The sequence below is a fragment of the Megascapheus bottae genome, chromosome 7 (genome assembly GCF_031878675.1).
Source record: "Megascapheus bottae isolate mThoBot1 chromosome 7, mThoBot2.hap1, whole genome shotgun sequence".
Taxonomy (NCBI): domain Eukaryota; kingdom Metazoa; phylum Chordata; class Mammalia; order Rodentia; family Geomyidae; genus Megascapheus; species Megascapheus bottae.
The window spans coordinates 11,282,456-11,304,440 of record NC_143515.1 but is presented as its reverse complement, the minus strand read 5'-3'; the positions used below and the strand labels follow the sequence as shown (position 1 = coordinate 11,304,440).

The 21,985-nt window shown below is 37.3% G+C and overlaps 1 protein-coding gene across 1 annotated transcript in view; it reads left to right on the top strand.

Annotated features, from left to right (window-relative positions):
- The window catches only part of Tsga10 (testis specific 10), a 116,672-nt gene that overhangs the window by 29,322 nt on the left and 65,365 nt on the right, over nucleotides 1–21,985 (top strand). The window contains exons 5-9 of the mRNA XM_090336490.1: nucleotides 611–778; nucleotides 1,163–1,321; nucleotides 5,025–5,195; nucleotides 5,290–5,367; nucleotides 7,886–8,037. Coding sequence (XP_090192616.1) covers nucleotides 728–778; nucleotides 1,163–1,321; nucleotides 5,025–5,195; nucleotides 5,290–5,367; nucleotides 7,886–8,037 — 611 coding nt within the window. The 5' untranslated portion in view covers nucleotides 611–727. The remainder of the gene's footprint in view (nucleotides 1–610; nucleotides 779–1,162; nucleotides 1,322–5,024; nucleotides 5,196–5,289; nucleotides 5,368–7,885; nucleotides 8,038–21,985) is intronic.

Here is a 21,985-nt window from a genome sequence, read left to right as displayed (position 1 = left end):
TGCAATCCTCGGATCTCAGCCTCCTGAGAAGCTAGGATTACAGGCATGACCCACAGTACCTGGCTTTCACTGCCACTCAGGGACTGGGTACTATCCTTGGACACTTTTTGCTCACGTCTAGCACTCTGCCACTTGAGCCACAGCACCACTTCTGGCTTTTTTTTCTTGTGTATATGGTTCTGGGGAATCAAACCGAGGGCTTAGTGCATGCTAGGCAAGCATACTACCACTAGGGCTTGAACTCTGGGCCTGGGCATTGTATCTGAGCTCTTCAGTTCAAGGCTACCACCCTACCCCTGAGACTGGGCATTGTATCTGAGATCTTCAGCTCATGGCTATTGTCCTACCCCTTTAGCCACAGCACCACATCCCCTGTTCTAGTGATTTATTGAAGATGAGTTCTTTAGTGCCCCAGCTGGTTTTGAACTGGATCCGAGGATCTCAGCCTCTTGAGTAGCTAGGATTATAGGCGTGAGCCACCATGCCTGGCAATTGTCCTATTTTTAAAATACCAAACTTAATATTTTAAAGATCCTCTTCGTTTTTATTTAGAAAAAAAGATGCTATATTTCCATAGAAATAATGGCCTAATTTTTTTCCCTCTTGAAAGATAATTTTAGAGACTGAAAAAGCACAACATAAATCTCCTTCTAGACTTGATTCCTTTGTCAAGACTTTAGAAGCAGACAAAAATTTCTATAAAAGTGAAGCTCAAAACTTGAGAAAAATGATCAGAAGTAGATCAAAAAGTCCAAGACGCCCATCTCCAACTTCCCGGGTAGGTTTGGAAACTGAAAAGTATTTTAGAATGTGCTGCTTAAGCATTGACTTTTATTCTTTGATTCATCTAATTTGGAAGTAATTCATTTTGGTTGTGAATTGCTGTATTAAAGAGTTTGAGAGACTGAGGTCTCTTTGGTGGCATTGTGGACAATACTGGTTCTTTATTCTCAGTATAAGCTGCTGGGTGATATGACAAGTTTTGAACTCTTGGGGATGAAACTTACAAAGGGAGGGTGATTTTGTTATTTATTATCTATTATTTCCTTTGATTATATAGTCATATTTATTTAAGTAGAGATGTATATTGCTGTTAGTAGCAGCTTTTCATTAGTACCATACATGAATAAAGAATTTCAGCTTTCTTAAATAATAATTGTAGGGTGCAAACTGTGATGTCGAGCTTTTGAAGAATACAACCAGAGATCGTGAAGAACTTAAATGCATGTTGGAAAAATATGAGCGGCATTTGGCAGAAATTCAGGGTAATGTCAAGGTTCTTACATCTGAGAGAGACAAGACATTTCTCCTTTATGAACAGGTAACTTATTTTTAAGAGAACAATTATATCAATAACAGCATTTACTTTGGGGAATATGTAATTTTTCCTTAGGTTTTGTGAGAATGCTTAAAACTGCCAAATTTACATTTACATTTGTCCTAAAGATTCATTCTCTCTCTCTCTCTCTCTCTCTCTCTCTCTCTCTCTCTCTCTCTCTCTCTCTCTCTCTGTCTCTTCTCTCATTTTTTTTGTCAGTTATAGGGCTTGAACTTAGGCCCAGAGCTTTTTGCTCAAGGCTACCACTCTACCACTTTGAACCATAGTGACACTTCTGGTTTTCTGCTGGTTAATTGGAGCTAAGAATCTCATGGATTTTGAGCTGGCTTCAAACCATGATCTTCAGATCCCAGCCTCCTCAGCTAGGATTATGGGTGTGAGTCACCAGTGCCTGGCTATTTTTATTTATTTAATTTTATTTTTCGCATTATTGGGGATTGAACACAGGGCCTTGAGTTTTCTAGCCAAGTATTCTGTCTTTTGAGAGATATCCCCAGCCCTTTTATTTTCTATTTGGATTTTGAAATAGGGTCTTGCTAACTTTGCCCTATCTAGTCTCAACTCATGATCTTCCTGTCTCCATCTCCCAAGAGGCAAGAATTACAGACATGTGCCACACATCTGCCTGAGATTTTACCTTTTTTTTTTTGCCAGTCCTGGGCCTTGAACTCAGGGCCTAAGCACTGTCCTTGGGCTTTTTCCTCAAGGCTAGCTAGCATTTTACCACTTGAGGCACAGCACCACTTCCAACTTTTTTCTATGTGGTACTGAGGAATCAAACCGGGGTCTTCCTGCATGCTAGGCAAAACTCCCAGCCCCTGAGATTTTACTTTTTATGATGGTGCTAGGATTCCTCCAAGGACTTGGGCATGTTAATCAAGTACTCTTTCACTGAGCTACATTCCTGGCCCTGTTCTTCATATATATATACACATATACATATTTTGTGTGTGTGTGTGTGTGTGTGTGTGTGTGTGTGTGTGTGTGTGTGTGTGTGTGTGTGTGTGTGTATGTGTGAGTGATGGGGCTTGAATTCAGCCTGGATGTTGTCCCTTAGCTCTTCAGCTCAAGGCTACCACCCTACCCTTGAGCCAAGCCCCATTTCCCATTTCCTAGAGGTTAATTGGAGATAAGAGTCTAAGGTCCTTTTGTGCCGGGATGGCTTTGAACCTTGATCCTCAGATCTCAGCCTCCTAAGTAGCTAAGATTACATGTGTGAGCCACTGTGCCCGGCTCTTAAGATATTCTTAATGAAAAATAATATAGTTCCAGTACAACTAGAGCATGAGTACATATACAAATAACTACAAATAAAATATAGAAGTTATTTCCATATTCTATAAATGATCATATACATACATGAAATTAGTCTTAGTTTTTGAAAAAGATCCCCTAAGATTGATGGGGGCAGAATGTGGTGGCATATACCTGTAAACCCAGCTACTTGTCAGTCAGAGAGTGGAAAGATAGTAATTGGGAAAATAGGCAAAATGAGACTTTCATCTTAACATTCAAACCATGTATAGTGGTGCATGGCTACATTCCTAGCTAGTTAAGCATAGAAAAAGGGGATTGTGATCTGATACAGGCTCTGGACAAAAAAGTGAGAAAAATAGCTAAACGTAAAAGAATAGGGGGTTGTGTGTGACTCAAATAGTTGAGCACCTGCCTAACAATTGTAAGACTCTGAATTCAAAGCCTAGTACTGCTCAACACCCCCCCCCCAAAAAAAAATGGGGCTGAAACTGTAGTGAAAGGATTAGCCTTGCCTAGCATATATGAGGTCTTAGGAAAAATTAAGTTTTTTGTTTTTTTTTTTTTTGTTTTTTTGTTTTTTTGTGGATCATGGGGTTTTGAACTCTGGGCCTGAGCACTGTCCTTGAGGTCTGCAGTTCAAGGCTACAGCCCTACCCTGGAGCCAAGCCCCACTTCCCATTTTCTAGAGGTTAATTAGAGGTAAGAGTCTCAGGTCCTTTTGTGCTCCGGCTTGCTTTGAACCTTGATCCTCAGAGCTCAGCCTCCTGAGTAGCTAGGAGTATAGGTGTGAGCCAGGCTCCTGGCTCAAGTTAGGTTTGTTTGTGGTTGTTTGTAATGTACTTTGTGAAGTTACTTCTTTCTCTCTTTTTTCTCTTATGGTTTATCCCCTGTTGTTACTGTACTGACTTTGGTACCTGGTATATTGTATATATGTTTATTTGTTTATTTGAAATAGAGAAGAGAAGGGGAAAAACAAGATGATTGGAAGGGGGTGGAGGGAGGGAAAGTGGGAGAAAACCATAAGAAGGGGTATCAATGTTCAAGAAGTAATGTACTCACTATATGATGATGTAACTGTAACCCCTCTATACATCACCCTGACAAAATAAAAATTTTTTAAAGTGTTAAATGATAAGGTGTAATAAGTAAGGTAAAAACAAATCAGGATTCGGGGGTTAAAAATGATATTATCTCTTGAACTTCTTTATAATTTGCTGAATTTTGGAGATCAAAATCACTTTGTGTTTGACCTCTAGTTCAAAGTTCTTTGAGTTTTATTGATCATATAATTGTTTTATTCTCAAAATATTAAATCATAACAATTTTTGAAAAGCATCAAAGCTTTTAGTTAATGATGACTACTCTAAGTTTACTACTCTACAAGGAATAGAAAAAAATGATAAGCAGACCTATTGTTTCTAAGCAGACTCAGATTTCTAAACATCTGCAGTGTAGTTGGAGAGATACAGATTTTTTTTTTGCTAATGTAGGATAAATGGTTTAAAAGATATTGTAAGATTTAAGAAAAGTGAGAATTATTAGTTATTTTATTTAAGGAAAGTGTAGAGTTTGAGCTCTGAACAAATGGAGCTTCTATTTCTTACAAAGGGGCAAGGAGGCACATTCCATAAGTAAATAAAGGCAGGAGCACAGTATACAAAAGCTTTAGATGACATTGCGTAAGTCAGTGGAGCTGAATAATTTTCCAGCAAAAGCCATAGTAACTTATTACTACATTACTACTATATTCAGCTGTTGCAACTCAAAGAATCTCTGTTACAACTATTGAACTCTGTTGAGGGTGGACGTAGCCAAAGCCCGTACATACAAGAATAAGCTTTGACCGTGTTATAGTCAAGCTATATGTGCATGAAATTGGAATTCATATATTTACTGTTAGGAAAAGTTGCTCTTCATTTTTTCTCAGCCATTTTAAAGGTCAAAAATATTCTTGGCTTATACATCTACAAAACTGTAAATCTACAATAAGACCCATTTAAATATAGGTCTTATTTAAGATCTATTAGATCTGTGTTAGCCAGGCACTGAGTGGCTTACATCTGTAATCCTACCTATTCAGGATCCAAGGATCATGGTTCAAAGCCAGCCCAAGCAAGAAAGACCATGAGACTCTTACCTCCAATCAACCACCAGAAAACCAGAAGTTTATCTGTGGCTCAGTGGTAGAGTGCTATGCTTGAGCAAAAATTTTCAGCACCCTGAGTTCAATCCCCACCACCATAAACAACAATAACAACAAAAAACCCCCCAAAAGATCTGTGCTAGCTGACCCAACTCTGAACCTCAAGAGGCTAAATTTGATCAAAGTACATTATATATGAATATTATAAATATCAGAATGAAATCCAGCTGTACAATTAATTTATCCTAATAATTTTTAAACCTTATCTATGTCTTGAAATTATAGGCACAAGAAGAAATTGCCCGACTTAGGCGAGAAATGATGAAAACCTGTAAGTCTCCTAAATCAACAACAGCTCATGCAATTCTTCGGCGAGTGGAAACTGAGAGAGATGTAGCCTTTACTGATTTAAGAAGAATGACCACAGAGAGAGATAGTCTAAGGGAAAGACTAAAGGTATGGAAGAATATCATCTGTTACAGCATTCATTTTATGTGAACACACTGCAGTGACCTTGAAATCACTTTATTTTGTTTTTATTTTTAAATAGATTGCTCAAGAGACAGCATTTAACGAGAAGGCTCACTTGGAACAAAGGATAGAGGAGCTGGAGTGTACAGTTCATAACGTAAAACATCACTTTTGGCTATAAACTCAATGACTTTTTTCTATCCCCTTTTCCTGTATTCAGAGAAATTAATTTTTCTGATAGTGTTATTATACTTAAAACACTTAAAATGGCATTAATGCTTACTATTTCCTTCTAAAATGTGAGTAAGGTTTTTTTTGTATGTTAGATTGTGAAGTGTGAGTGTGTTCTTTTCTCTCTTTTTCTTTGTCAATCATGGGGCTTGAACTCTGGGCCTGTGCGCTGTCCCTGAGCTCTTCAGCTCAAGGCTACTGCCCTACCCCTGGAGACACAGCGCCACTTCTGGTTTTCTAGTGGTTAATTGAAGATGAGTCTCACAGACTTTAATACCCTGGCTGGCTTTGAACTTTGATCCTCAGATCCCAGCTTCCTGAGTAGCTAAGATTACAGGCATGAGCCACCGAGCCCAGCTCTTTTTATTTTATTTCTATTTTCAGGTTGATGTGTAGAGGGGTTACAGTTACATTCATCAGATAGTGGGTACATTACTTCTTGAACATTGTTACCTCTTCCCACTTTCCCTCCCCTATCCCCTCCCACTCATCTTGTTTTTCCCTTAACTCCCCCCCGGCCTTTTTTTTTTGTTAGTTATGGGGTTTGAACTATGGGCCTGGGCACTGTCCGTGAGCTCTTCAGCTCAAGGCTACTGCCCTTCCCCTGAGCCACAGCACTACTTCCTGTTTCTTAGTGATTAATTGGAGATAAGAGTTTCACTGTCTTTAGTGCCTGGGCTGGATTTGAACCTTGATCCTCAGTTCTCAGCCTCCTGATTAGCTAGGATTACCAGTGTGAGCCACCGTGCCCAGCTTAACTTCCCTTTTTCAAATAAATAAATATATATACAATATACCAGGTACCAAAGTCAGATACAGTAACAACATGATATAAACCTAAAGGGGAATAAAAAGAGAAACAAAATAACTTCACATAGTACATTAAGAGCAACAATCAAGTATGTTCTTTTCTAAAAACCATTAAGAGGATTTTCAGGGAGAGATATTGGATTTTCTTTTTTATGTTAAAAATTTTATTGTAAAGGTGCTGTACAGAGGTGTTACAGTTACATAAAGTCAGGTAATGAGTATGTTTCCTTTTGAACAGTGTCACCCAGGGAGGAATTTTGGGAACTCCCCTCCCCTCCCCTCCCCTCCCTCCTGCTCCCTTCCTTTTTCTTATATATTTGTTATTCCATTCTCTCTTTTCTTTCCCCCTTCCCCATTCTTTTTTTTTTTTTTGGCCAGTCCTGGGCTTGAGCCCAGGGCCTGAGCTTGGACTTTCTCAAGGCTAGAGCTCTACCACTTGAACCTCAGCACCACTTCCAGCTTTTCTGTATGTATGTGGTACTGAGGAATCGAACCTGGGTCTTCGTGCATGCTAGGCAAGCACTTTACCACTAGGCCAAACTCCCGCCCCCCCCCTTTCTCATTCTTTTATTTATTCATTTTTTTTTCTCTTTGAAACTGAATACCCCTCTATACTCAGGTTACTCTTATACTTGAAATCTTGCCTTAACCTGTTTGCTGGAATTATAAGCATGTGTCTCACAACACCTGACTCTTCCTTTAATTAAGAAAATGTTTTTGTGCTGGTCCTCAGGTCCAGGTTATGGCTTGACCTCAGGTCCTAAATGCTGACCCTGAGCATTTTTGATCAGGCTGGTGTTCTGCTGCTTGAACCACAGATCTACTTCCAGCTTTTTTTCTTTTGGTCAGTTGTGGGCCTAGGCATTGTCCCTGAGCTCTTCAGCTCAAGGCTTCTGCCCTACCCCTGGAGACACAGAACCACTTCCTGTTTCTAGTGGTTAATTGGACATAAGAATCTCATAGACTTTAGTGCCTGGGCTGGCTTTAAACCACGATCCTCAGATCCAGCCTCCTGAGTAGCTAGGCTTACAGGTGTGATCCACCTTTTGCCCAACTTACTTCCAGCTTAAAAAAAATAGTTTATTGGAGATAAGAGTCTCAGGAAATTTCCTTCCCAGGATGACTTCAAACCATGTCCTCAGATCCAAGCCCCTGAATTGGTAGGATTATTTGGAGCAAGTGGTGCATTATTCCTTAATATTTTTAAAATAATGTTCTTAGCTCCCTATTTTGTTCAAGATAATATTGCCAGATGTGCAGATACCAGACATTTGAGGTGTCATGAATATATAGTTAAGATGTTAAAACTATAAAAATGGAATTAAGAGACTTGTTTCCTGTTGCTATGTTTAATGCATATATTTATAAGCCTATTATAGCATTTTGTTATAAGTGAAAAACACTAGATAGAAGACAACCAATTATTTTCATAGTTCTATTTTATGTACAATTTGTTGATTTTAGATAACAAGGAATCCTTTTGCATGTAGAATATTGTCTAACGTGGTCATCTCATTATTTACAATTTGCCAGAAACCACAATTTGTACAGAGGGAATGTATCTCTGAAGAAAGACTACTTGAGGCTTTTTTTTAGTGCTGGCAATAACCCACCTTGTCATTCTACTTGTGTAGCTTGATGATGAACGTATGGAGCAAATGTCAAATATGACTTTAATGAAGGAAACTATAACCACTGTGGAAAAAGAAATGAAATCACTAGCAAGGAAAGCAATGGACACTGAAAGTGAACTTGGCAGACAAAAAGCAGAGAATAATTCTTTGAGGTAAACTAAATCAGATAAATAACTAAGTTTAACTTGTAGCTCTGCTTTTTGTTGTATATTGTTTGTTTTATTTCTGAGAGAATTATTAGGAGTACTTGTAGAAACCTCAACCTATGCAATAGTCTCTCCAAGTTTAATTGTAGATTACCAATGACACAATTAGGAAGCCATGATACTAGACGATTCTAGTGATCTTTAGTAATTTTAATCTTACATTCACTTTTTATAGGATATGAACAGAATAAGAAAGTACAACCCACAATTTTGACAGAGGCTCTGAAAAAAAAAGGGTGGGTTAGAACATAATGCAAAGTCATAATAAAGAAAGAGGAGCATATTACAGAACTCCAATTAATTGAATACTAAGTACAATGCTAGCTCTAACATACTGGTATGGTAGCAGAAAATTGTCAAATCAAGCCTATAGGTAGGAAGCATGGAGAATTGTTTGAAGGACATCTGCTACTATTTTTACTTTTATTATCTATTGACATGAAAAACAAAAGGTTCTACCAATTCAGTATGGTTCTATTTCAATACACCTGTGAAAATTTGGAGGATGTTCGTTCATGTATAAAATGGATTATTATTATTATTATTTTTGCTAGTCCTGGGCCTTGAAATCAGCACTTGAGCACTGCCCTTGGGCTTTTTCCTCAAAGCTAGCGATCTACCACTTGAGTCATAGCACCACTTTCTGCTTTTTTCTATGGATGTGGTACTGAGGAATCAAACCTGGGTCTTCATGCATGCTAGGCAAGCACTCTACCACTAGGCCAAACTCACAGCCCCTATAAAATGGATTATTAAATCTACAAGTATTTGGCTGGCATATGAATTCCCAATCCTGTTTATCTGTCTTAAGATTTATAGTATATAGGTTGGAATCACTTGCTGGGGGAGGTAATACTCAAATTTTGCTTTACATAAAAGAAAAATTCCTGTGGGAATGCGGGTTTGGCCTAGTGGTAGAGTGCTTGCCTAGCATGCACGAAGATCCAGGTTTAATTCCTCAGTACCACATACATAGAAAAAAGCTGGAAGTAGTGCTGAGGCTTAAGTGGTAGAGCTCTAGCCTTGAGAAAGTCCAAGGACAGTGCTCAAGCCCTGAGCTCAAGCCCAGGACTGGCAAAAAAAAAAAAAAAGAAAAGAAAAATTCCTTATGAGAATATTGTAAGCTGAGATAAAAAGAAAGTAAGAAAACCTTAAGAAACTAATGAAAAAAATTTAAATCACTCATGATCCCAGGGAAAAATATTAATATAGAGCCGTTTCTAACCATAAATGTCATGTATATCACATAAGCTTTATGTGTAATTGAAATGATATATGTATAGTTTTATATTTAATTTATATTTATTTCTTCATATCATTGAGAGCATTTTAGTAACACCATTGAAAGCACTTTATTTTAGTATATTATTTATTATACTATTTTTAACAGATGTATAATAATTTTGGGGTTCTTAAATATATACTTAATCATTTAATTGAAATTGACAGACATATATAGTAAAAATTCACACATTTGATGTGTTGATTTGGGTATGTATTGATATTTATGCACACCTGTATATCTATTACCTACCAAAGTAGTGGTTTCATTCTGAACTCTAATCTTTTCATGCTCTTCAGTAGTCTTAAATGCCAATCAACTGTTGATTTTCTAAAATCTTTAAAGAAACACTATGTAATGTCTTGCCAGATTACTTTTGTTCAACATGGTTATTTAGATTCTTATTGTCATGTAAAAAACTCATTTTTATTTATTTATGACTAATGGTTCCATTTTATAGATACACAAATAACATTTACATTGTTTCCAGTTTGGGGTTATAACAAATAAAGCTGCTAGAACATTTCTGTGTAAGTCTGTATTTGGGCATATGCTTTCTTTTGGATTTACACTAAAGAATAAAATGGCTAATTCATATGCTATATATATATGTATATATTTCCCTTTTGGAGAAACTAATAAACTGTTGTTCCATATGGCTGCACTATTTTGTTTTATATTTGCATCAGCAGTGTAAGTTATTCAGTAATTACATGTCCTCACTAGCATTTAGTATACAATGTTTTTTTACTTCAGCTTTTCTAAGTAAGGTATACATTGTGGTTTTAATTTGCCCTTTCCCAGTTTTGAACATCTGTCATGTGCTTATTTGTCATATATACATCTTTTGGTGATATATCTGTTCTTGTCTTTTGTATACTTATTATTGAATTATATATTAAATTGTAAAGGATTTTGTAATTTAAATATAAATCTTTTGTCAGATATTAGTTTTCAATATTTTCTTCTGCTCCAGAGCTTGCATATATAAATGCACATACCAAATATGTGCATAATTTTCTGACAGCATTTTTGTGGCTTTTATTTTTTATTTATGTTAATTTTTTAGGGGGTCGGCTGTGGGGTATTGACAGCCTGGGCGCTGTCCCTGAGCTTATTAGCTCAAGGCTACCACCCTGCCCTTTGAGCCACAGCACCACTTTCTGTTTTCTAGTTGTTAATTGGAGATAAGAGTCTCACTTCATGTTCTTTAGTGTGTGTGTGTGGGGGGGGGGGTTAGCTTTGAACTGCAATCCTCAGATCTCAGCCTCCTAAGTAGCTAGGATTACAGGCATGAGCTACCATGCCTGGATTACTTATGTTAATTTTTATTGTTATTACAAAGGCAGTGTATCCATTGGTTACAATTAAGTTTCATTTTGGACAATGTCACTCTTTCCCTTGCTCTCTCCCAGTATTTTTCTTCTGTCCCCACCCACAAGTTTACATAGGTCTTTTTCAACATAGTAGCTAGTGAGTACCTATTATGTTTTGTTTTTTGATGAACCTCCAGACTGCTGTTCAGAGTGGTTGTTCTGGTTTAGATTCCCACCAATAGGATGGGTACACAATAGGGTCCTTTTTCTCCACTTCCTTGCCAGCATTGGCCAGCAATGTTGGCCAGTCTAAATGGGGTGAGATGGAATCTCAGAGTTGTTTTGATTTGCTTTTTCTTTATGGCCTGGGATGATGAGAATTTCCTTATGTGTTTCTTTGTCATTCTTACCTCTTCTGAAAAGTCTCTCCTTAGTTCCTTTGCATGTCTAGTAATTGATTTGTTAGCTTTGGGAAAGGTCAATTTCCTGAGTGCCTGTATAATTTGGGGGTATCAGGCCTTTGTTAGATGCATTGCTGTTAAAAATCATCTCCAGTCTGTTCATTGTCTTTCTAGTTTAGTGTCTTTGTCCTTTGCTGTAATAACCTTTTTATTTTGACGTAAACCCAATTGTTAAGTCTGTTTCCTATCTGCTGTGTCCCTGGAACTCTAAAATGTTTCTGCCTATGCCTATGAGTTCTAGTGTTTCTCCTACTCCCTCTTGTAGTAATTTCAAAGTCTCACCTCTGACTTTGAGTCTCCACTTTGAGTTGATGTTTGTATATGGTGACAAACAAGCATCTACTTTTTCAGCATATGGATGCTGATTTTCCCAATACCAATGATTGAAGGGGCTATTTTTTTCCTACTGTATATGTTTGGCTCCCTTATCAAATATCAGATAACTGTAAGGATATGGTAGATATCTAGGTCTTCTCATCTGTTCCATTGATATTTGGGTCTATTCTTTGCCAATACCAAGCTGTTAAGCTGTTTTTTTTTATTATTATAGCTCTGTAGTAGAGCTTGAGGTCTGGGATTGTGATACCACCAGCATTGCTATTTTTGGCCTGGAATTGCTTTATTTATTCAAGGTCTTTTGTTGTTATATCTGATTTTTGGATTGCTTTAGCTTGGTAAAGAACTTCATTGGGATTTTGATGGGGATTGACAAATTTGTAGATCATTTTTGGCATCATGGTTTTTTTATTAAAAGTTATTTTAACACTGAGTTTTAACATCATAATTCAGATATCATGTTCTACAATCAAGTATTCAAGGAAAGAATATATGCAATCACTGGCACATAAATTTAAGAATATAATTAAAATTAAGCTGAGTCTTTGTATGTGATAGGTATATATCGATCTATATATCAATATATGTAGCCTATCATAGACTTATATATCTATATAGATATATTTATATCTCCAAGCCATGTCAATGATCTGGAGTACCTGAGTATTGAGTCATCACTCTTGTATTTTTTTTGCCAGTTATGGGGCTTGAACTCAGGGCATGAGCACTGTCCTTGGGCTTTCCTCAAGGCTAGCGCCCTACCACTTGAACCACAGCACCATTTACGGCTTTTTTCTATGTATGTGGTACCAAGGAATTGAACCCGGGGCTTTGTGCATGCTAGGCAAGCACTCTACCACTAGGCCAAACTCTCGGCCTTATCTTGACAGGTCACTTGTCCATATTTAGGAATCTCTGTCTCACCCCCCCACATCTCACCCTCCCTCTCCACCTCCATCCCTCCCTCCCTCTCTTGCTTTCCTCTCAGTATGTGATTTGAACCTGGGTCCTCATCTCTTCTAGGCAGATGCTCTATCATTTGAATCATGCCTTGGCCCCTTTGCTTTGGTCATTTCTAATAATTTGAGTTTATGTCCAGTCTTGGCCTGGACCGTGGTCCTCCTATTTGCACTTGCCACCTAGTTAGGATGACTGACATGCCATTATGCTAATTTTTTGTCCCTACTTGCTTGGAAGTGTACTCCTACTAATTTCTTCCTCCTCATGATTGCAGGTATGAGCCACCATAACCAGGCTCTTTTTATCCTGTATGTTTTTGTGATAAAATGTAGATAATGTGAAATCTACCCTATTGAAATTTGTGTAAAACATTGTTTAAAATTTGTTGGCTAGCCATGATGAGTCACAACTATAATCCTAGTTATTTGAGAGGCGGAAATTAGGAAGGTTGAGTTTCCAAACCAGCAATAGTGAGATCTTATCTCAGCAACAACAAAGAACTGTGCCAGTATGCATTTGTTTTTTCAGCCAAACCACACATAAAGTAGGAGAAACGCAGGTCAGGCTGTCCCCAAAAGAAAAGCGAATCCCTACTGGAAAATAAGTAATATAAAAAGGACTTGGGTTGATGCTGAAGTGTTAGGAGTCCCTTCCCAATAGACATAAGGCCAGAGTTTACGGCCTCCTCCCCACAATAAAAAGCTATTGTCATGAGATATGTGGAAAATTTTCATCAGGTGTACCTCTCTATAACTATTAACAGCATTCCTCACTTTCTCTTCCCCCAGCCACTAGCAACCAGTTTCCTTCCTAACTTCCTTCCTTCTTCCTTCCTTCCTTCCTTCCTTCCTTCCTTCCTTCTTTTCTCTCTCCCTCCCTCCCTCCCTCCCTCTCTCTCTCTCTCCCTCCCTCCCTCCTTTCCTTTCCTTTCCTTTCCTTTCCTTTCCTTTCCTTTCCTTTCCCTTTCCCTTTCCCTTTCCCTTTCCCTTTCCCTTTCCCTTTCCCTTTCCCTTTCCCTTTCCCTTTCCCTTTCCCCTTTCCTTTCCTTTCCTTTCCTTTCCTTTCCTTTCCTTTCCTTTCCTTTCCTTTCCTTTCCTTTCCTTTCCTTTCCTTTCCTTTCCTTTCCTCTTTCCTTTCTTTTCCTTCCTTTCATGATCTTTGGGCCTGGATGCTGTCCCTGAGCTCTTCAGCTTGAGATGCAGCCCCACTTCCAGTTTTCTAGTGGTTAATTGGAGATAAGAGTCCCATGGGCTTTAGTGCCTGGGCTGGTTTTGAACCTCAGTCCTCAGATCTCAGCCTCCTGAGTAGGTAGGATTACAGATGTGAGCCACCATGCCGGCCAACCACCAGTTTTCTATTCATTGTTACCTCTTGTAAGCTGTGTACTATGCAGTGTATATTCTGTGATTGTCTTATTCCACTTAGCATAATGTTCTCAAGGTACATCCCTATTGTAGCAAGTGATAGCATTTTCTTTTTAAAACTGAATGTCTTGTTGAGTGGCATGCCACATTTTCTTCATCCAGTCAATTGTTGATAGACTGATTGTTTCAAATGATTAACTTTTGTGAATAATACTGCAGTGAACTGGAGGCTGTAGACATCTAAGATCCTGATGTCTGTTCTTAATTAAAGAATTTATTAACATTGATTTTTACATCATATTTTAAATGACATGTTTAACAAACAAGTATTCAAGAAGGGAATCTCTATATACAATCTCAGGCACTTACATTTTAGAACATAATTAAAATTAGGCTGAGGGTTTGTATGTCATATATACATATTAATCTATGTAATAAAACATATCTATAGAGTCATAAATTTTTATGTCTATGTAGTTGTGTTTATATTTCCAGTACCATGTCCATAGGATGTCTGTTCTTTTATATAAATACTCTAGAAGTGGGAATGCTGTCTCTAGAACTTTTTTTTGTTGTTGTTGTTGTTGTTGTTTTCCGGTACTGGGTCTTGATCTCAGGGCCTGAGCAGTGCTCTTGGGCTTTCTCAAGGCTAGAGCTCTACCACTTGAGCCTCCTCACCACTTCCGGCTTTTTCTATGTATATGTGGTACTGAGGAATCGAACTCTTGTCCTTGTGCATGGTAGGCAAGCACTCCACCACTAGGCCAAACTCCTGGCCCATGTAGTACTGTTTTTAATATGTAAAAACATTTCTCAACTTCATTGTAGTATAATTATTGAATAAAAATTGTGTGTTCAAATGTTCAATGTGATATTTTGATATATTGTGAAATGATATTGATCATTTTTGTTGAGCTATTCATTACCTAACATAGTCTTTTTTTTTGCCAGTCCTGGGGCTTGAACTCAGGGCCTGAGCACTGTCCTTGGACTTTCTGAAGGCTAAAGCTCTACCACTTGAGTGACAGCACCACTTTGGCTTTTCCTGAATATGTGGAACTGAGGAATCGACTCCAGGGCTTTATGCATGCTAGGCAAACACTCTACTATTAGACCACATTCCAGGCTCATGAAATATTAGTTTGTGATCGATTTATTTCACTTAGTATAATATCTTCTATGTTGTAAATAACAATTTTTTCATTTTTATTGCAAAACTATTACATACATGTATACACAATTTCTTTTATTATTTATTATTTTGATTCATTTTGGGACATTTTTGTTCCTATTTACATATATTATATGTACAAAGTAGGGTTCGTTGTAATATTTCTTCTTCTTTTTTTTTTTGGTCGGTTATGAGGCTTGAACTCTAGGCCTGGGCACTGTCTCTGAGCTCTTCAGCTCCAGGCTAGTGCTCTATAGCACTTTGAGCCACAGTACCACTTCTGTTTTTTTAGTGGTTAACTGGAAATTCAAAAGTCTCCTGGACTTTTGTGCTTGAGCTGGCTTTGAACCATGATCCTCAGATCTCAGACTACTGAGTAGCTAGGATTACAGTCCACCAGTGCCCTGCTCATTGTGATATTTCTTTTTCTTTTTTTTTTTGGAAAAAGTATTTTTTATTGTAATTAATAGAGGGGTTTCATTATATTCACCAGATAGAAGGTGCATTACTTAACAATCTTTGCTACCCCTTCTCATGTTTTTGTCCCCATTTCCCTCCCTCTCCCCTCACCTTTTCCCCCCTTCCCTATCCTATTTCAAATAAACATATATACAATATATCAGATAACAAGGTAAGATACTGTAACAATATGAGATAACCAAGGGATAACAAAAGAGATGAGAAATAAGATAGTACATTAAGAGCAACAGTCCCACATTATATGGTTCTTGTTTCTATATCCTGGAGGTCCTTTCATTTAGTCTCATCCCATATGGCTTTATATATCTAGGTTTTGCACTATTGTAAACTTCTGCTAGGAGAGTACAAGGTTTATACTAATTATGACAAATGAGGGAAACCTTTGGGCCTATGTTCCTTTGAGTCTGGCTTACTTCACTTAATATGATTTTTTCAGGGCCTGGGCATTGTCCTTGGATACTTTTTGCTCAAGGCTAGCATTCTGTCACTTGAGCCACAGTGACACTTCTGGCTTTCTTGTGTATATGGTTCCCATGTATCGAACCCATTATTTCGTACATGCTAGGCAAGTACACTACCACTAGGCCTCGCTCCTGGCCCTCATTGTGATCTTTTCTTTTCTTTTCTTTTCTTTTCTTTTCTTTTCTTTTCTTTTCTTTTCTTTTCTTTTCTTTTCTTTCCTTCCTTCCTTCCTTCCTTCCTTCCTTCCTTCCTTCCTTCCTTCCTTCCTTCCTTTTTGCCAGTCATTGAACTTGAACTCAGGGTTTGAGCACTGTCCTTGGGCTTTCTCAAGGCTAGTAGTACTCTACCTCTTGAGCCACAACACTATATATGACTTTTTCTGTGTATGTGGTACGAAGGAATCCAACCCAGGGCTTCATGCATGCTAGGCAAGCACTCTACCACTAGGCCACACTCCTGGCCCTCATTGTGATATTTCTATATAGGCTTATTCTGTATTTTTCATACTGCATTTTCATATCCTCTATATAATTTTGTTCATTTTGTTTTTGTGATAGTACAGAGTTTTGAATAGCCTGGGCTTTGTCACTTAAGTTCTTTTTTTTTTTACCCAGCACTGACACTCTACTACTTGAGCCATAGCTCTACTTCCTGTCTTTTTGCTGGTTAATTGGAGATAGGAATCTTATGGACTTTTACTAAAGTCCAGGCTGCCTTCAGACTGCAGTCCTCAGATCTTAGCCTCCTGAGTAGCTAGAATTATAGGCATTAGCTACAAGTCCTTGTTCTTTAATTTTTTTTTGAATTCTATATATTCTGTATATTAATACTTTTCTGATGAATAGCTGGAAAGTTTTCTTTCTCCTTACCTCTTTTTTTTTTATGTTTCTTGTGTACACTGGAGATTGAACTCAAGCATCACACTTGCTGGGCAGGTATTATATGAGCCACTCTACCCTTTTTGTATCAATTCATTTTGGCATAAATTTTTCTTTTATGGCCTCATCATTCATAAGTGTATGCTCAGTCCTTATGTGTTTATACCATGCTTTAATTCAACATATCAGTTTATAAATATAAATGTATCTTTTTTTTTTTTTTTTTTTGCCGATCCTGGGCTTGAGCTCAGGGCCTGAACACTGTCCTTGGACTTTCTCAAGGCTAGAGCTCTACCACTTTAGCCTCAGCACCACTTCCAGCTTTTTTTTGGTATGTATGTGGTACCAAGGAATCGAACCCGGGTCTTCACGCATGCTAGGCAAGCACTTTAACCACTAGGCCAAACTCCCGGCCATATATAAATGTATCTTGATCAATATCAACCCTTCTATATTTTCCCTGTCTTTCCCAATCCCACCTATATTCTCAAGTTATCTGGTTCCATTTTCACATTTGTACATTGAATATAATAACTATATTCTCCTATCTGTCCTCTGTCTGCCTCCCTTTTTCTACCCTGACAAAACATGCTTCAGCTTCCTAGTATTCATTTTTATTAATCAGTTGAGTTAGTTGTTCAGAGGAATTCCTTTCCTGAGTATACCATGCTTTAGTTAGTTTGTATGTGTGTGTATGTATATTAACCTATGTTTTCATATATGTTTATGGTTTATATCCTGTTTCCACACACGAGATAAGCCATGCTGCATTAGTCTCTGAACCTGACTGACATTTCTTAAAATATTTTTTCCTAGTTTCATGCAAATGATAGTATTCTTTCTGACAGAATGATTTCAGTGTGTTTGTAATATATGTAATATATAATGCAATTATATACATTATACATTATTATATATATTTATGGTAATAAACTTCCATGTATTCTAAAATTATATGTAATTTATATATAATAGTGAAATTCCATTGTATATGTACATTTATATATACATTCATTCACACAATGTAATTTCATTGTGATATGTATATATGATACACACACACACACACATATGTGCAAAGACATTCTCCAGTAACCTATCTTTTTCCAGCCCACCTTCACCTCATAAAGTTTCTTCTTGTCACTGTGTTGTTTTGGGGGGCATATTAAATGTCAAATATTAACAAATACCAGTCTGGCCCCAAAGGCTTCTTCTAATTTCACAATGCAAGATGCATTTAGTCCATCCACAAGAATCACCAAGGTCTTAACAGTTCAATGTCACTCAAAAATCCAAATTCTTCTTTGAGGCTCAAGGTAAAGTTTTAGCAATGAGCCCCATTACAAATTTAAAAAGCAGGTTTATAGATATGGTGGGACAGGCACATTAAAAATTTAAAAAGCAGGTGAATATATATGGTGGGACAGGCACATTTTTATAAAAAAAAAAAAGACAAGTGGGCAAATACCATGGAAGCATCAGACCAAGAATAAAGTGTAGAAAGGCAAAGATTAAATCCTGTAGCTTCATGTTTGGCACCAGAGTGTGCACTGGTGTGACAAGAGCCTTGCTCCTGTGGCCTTATTGGCTGCAGCCTACATGGCCTCTATCTTGGGCTGGTTCCACTCACTTCCTGCATCTTTTTTTGGAACCAGGGCTTCGGTGCATGCTAGGCAGGCACTCTACCACTAGGCCACACTCCTGGACCCCTCCCTCCCTTTCTCACTCCCTCCTTTCCTTTTTCTCTTTCCTTCCCTTCTTCCTTCCTCCTTCCCTCCCTCCTTCCTTCTCTTTTCTTCTGTTTCTTCCATTCCTCCCTCTCTCTCTCTTCCCTCTCTCTCCCTGCCTCTCTCTACTCTCAGTTAGATGGAAGATGTAAAATTTACTCTAACAATTCTTTCTTATTCTTCTTGGTACTGCTTGAGAAGAGTTTGGAGTTTTTGCTCACATGATGTTATTCTCTTTTCTGAAGTAGTTTATGATTTTTTTTTGCCAGTCCTGGGCTTGGGCTCAGGGCTTGAGCACTGTCCTTGGGCTTTCTCAAGGCTAGAGCTCTACCACTTGAGCCTCAGCACCACTTCCGCCTTTTTGCTATGTACGTGGGGTACCGAGGAATTGAACCTGGGTCTTCCACTAGGCCAAACTCCCAGCCCCGTGAAGTAGTTTATGATTTTTTTTTCAGTTTACTATTTGGAAAACTCAGATGAAGAACAACTGATTCTGGTCATTAAGTTGTCATACAAAATAGCAAATCATCTAACCCACTCTGGAAGTAGCTCTTTGTTTTTGGCTCTTTTGTGATAGTAGTTCTGCTATAGCTACACTTTCACTTGGCTACTTGTATTACTGTTAAAATTGTGATTGAGGATTAATTTTGGAAGATAGTGTGTGCATGTGTACACATGCCAATCCTCAGGTTTAAACACAGGATTAAGTATTGTCACTGAACTAGCTCTCTACTACTTGACTCACAGCTCTACTTCTGGCTTCTGGGGTTGTTTATTGGAGATAAGAATCTCATGGACTACCCTGCTTGGGCTGGCTTCAGACTACATGCACAAGCTAACTTGACAGCTTAGAATTTGTATTTTTATACAAATCAAGTCTTCTGTTCCATAAACATTTTGGGTCTCTCCACAGATTTGTTCATTGTTTAATTTATTTTAGTGTTTCCCATTGTTTTTGTGTAGAGATCCCACATTGATTCTGTTAATTTCATAGGTATTCAGTATTTTAAGTGTTTTTTGTTTTTTTCTTTCCAGAACTGAGTACCTACCTCAGGGCTTTGCACTTGCCAGGCAAGGGCTCTTCCGCAAAGCTAAATTCCCAACTCCTTTTTAAGTGTTTTGTTTTATTTTGACTCAGTCTTGCTATGTATCTTAAGCTGGCGTTAAATGTGCAATCTTTGTATCTCAGCCTTCTAATTGCTTAATCACCACTCAAGCTATTTTTGATATCTAATACTATTCTGTCTTTTTGTTTGTCTGTGGCTGCTACATGCAAATAATAAATATTGATTTTGGTAGTTTTGTTTGGTTTCCAACAGTGTCCGTTTTGATAATTATCTGAAGATGATTCCTTTTCATTTGTTATGTACGTGTATAATAACATCTCTATTTTCTGCTTTGTTAATCCTTTTACATTTCATTTTTTTGCATTTTTACATTGACATAGCCTATATTTAATAGTACACTGAAATGCTGATAGCATTCTTATTTTGTTCCTAAGTTCAAATAGTAAAATATTTACTTTTTTTCATGTTTCTGTTGGATTTACAATGTTTGTGTCTAATCTTCATGTTCTTAGGTTTTAAAAAATATGCATGAATGACAAAATTGACCCAGTAACTTTTATTCATGTGTTCAGATAGTCATATTATGTTTTCCTTAATTTGTTGATGTTTGGAATTATAGTAGTTACTTTCATAAAATTAAAAATAAACTTACAATATAAAGTAAATACAAATTGAGCCAGGTGCTAGTGGCTCATGCCTGTAATCCTAGCTAGGAAGGAGGCTGAGATAAGGAGTTCACAGTTCAAAACCAGCCCAGGCAGGAAAGTCCCATGTGATGCTTACCTCCAATTGAAAAAAGCTCTGGGACAGTGCCCTGTCCCTGAGTTCAAGTTCCACCACTACCACCACCAATAAAAAAGAATAAATACAAACTGGCCCAGTTATGTTGTATTAATTGTATATTAATGGGCTAAATTAACTAATACTCTAAGATTATTATGTGTTCTCCACCCATTATGTATTTTTTTTTTGCCAGTCCTGGGCTTGAGCTCAGGGCCTGAGCACTGTCCTTGGACTTTCTCAAGGCTAGAGCTCTACCACTTGAGCCTCAGCACCACTTCTGGCTTTTTTGTATATACGTGGTTCCAAGGAATCAAACCCAGGTCTTTGTGCATGCGAGGCAAGCACTTTAACCACTAGGCCAAACTCCCGGCCCCCATTATGTATTTTTTAAAATAATTTACAGTTTGAAAATTTGACTTTTTTGTAGCTACTTATCAGATTTTTATGTCAAAGTAATAATCTTATTTATGATTCATTTTATCTACTATAAATATTTGGAAGAATTAGAATTAGTTTAAATTTGGAGTTGTGAAATATATCTTCAGGCATTTTTCCATTCTATTTTTTGCATATTATTATAATATCCTGTTAATATTGTTTTTCAAATCTAATCTAATGATTTTCTATTTTTCTATTCTGGAATTGGTGGTTATCATTTTAAAGATCAACTTTTTCCATTAGTTGTGATTTTACCTGTTTGTGATTTCTATTATTTCCTTTCTTTCTTTCTTTCTTTCTTTCTTTCTTTCTTTCTTTCTTTCTTTCTTTCTTTTGTAGTGGGGCTTGAACTCTGGGTGTTATCTCTTCAGCTCAAGGCTAGTGCTTTACCACATTGAGCCACACAGTTCCACTTCCAGTTTTGTGGTGGTTAATTGGAGATAAGAGTCTCATGGACTTTTGTGCCCAGGCTGGCTTTGAACTGTGATCCTCAGATCTCAGCCTCCTCAGTAGCTAGGATTACAGGTATGAACCACCAGTGCCCAGCCTTTTCTGAGTTTTTAAAATTATCTTTATTATCTTTTTTTATTAAAGAATTTATTAACATTGATTTTTACATCATATTTCAAATGTCTTTTCTGAGTTTTTAAAGTGACTTTATTAAAGAATGTTCTCCAGAAGGTAACCACTTTTGCTTTGTCATTAAAAGAAGTCAAGTTTCTTTATGCCATATAATAATCACACATTGATACTCCTCATGTTTTTGTCCCCATTTCCCTCCCTCCACCCCCATCCAATCATCTTGTTTTCCCCTTTCCTATTTCAAATAAACAAATAGATGTATATATACAATATACCAGGTAGCTAAAAAGGATCTCTAGGATGTGGAAACAAGAGCTTTATATTATGTGATTATTGTTCTTAATGTACATGTTATTTCTCTTTTTTTGTTGCCCTTTCGTTAATCTCACATTGTTATAAAACTAGTATTTTTACCATCACAGGCTACAATTTTTCTTTATTCATGTTAGTAAACTTTGTCACCTTTCCGAATTCAACATCACTCAGTACAAAAGTCCATACCTTGTTGTATTTAGAGAGCCCCTAAAATTGACTGTCCCTTATCCTCTGAGCCAATGCCGTATTTATAGCCTTATCAAACTTGAAGG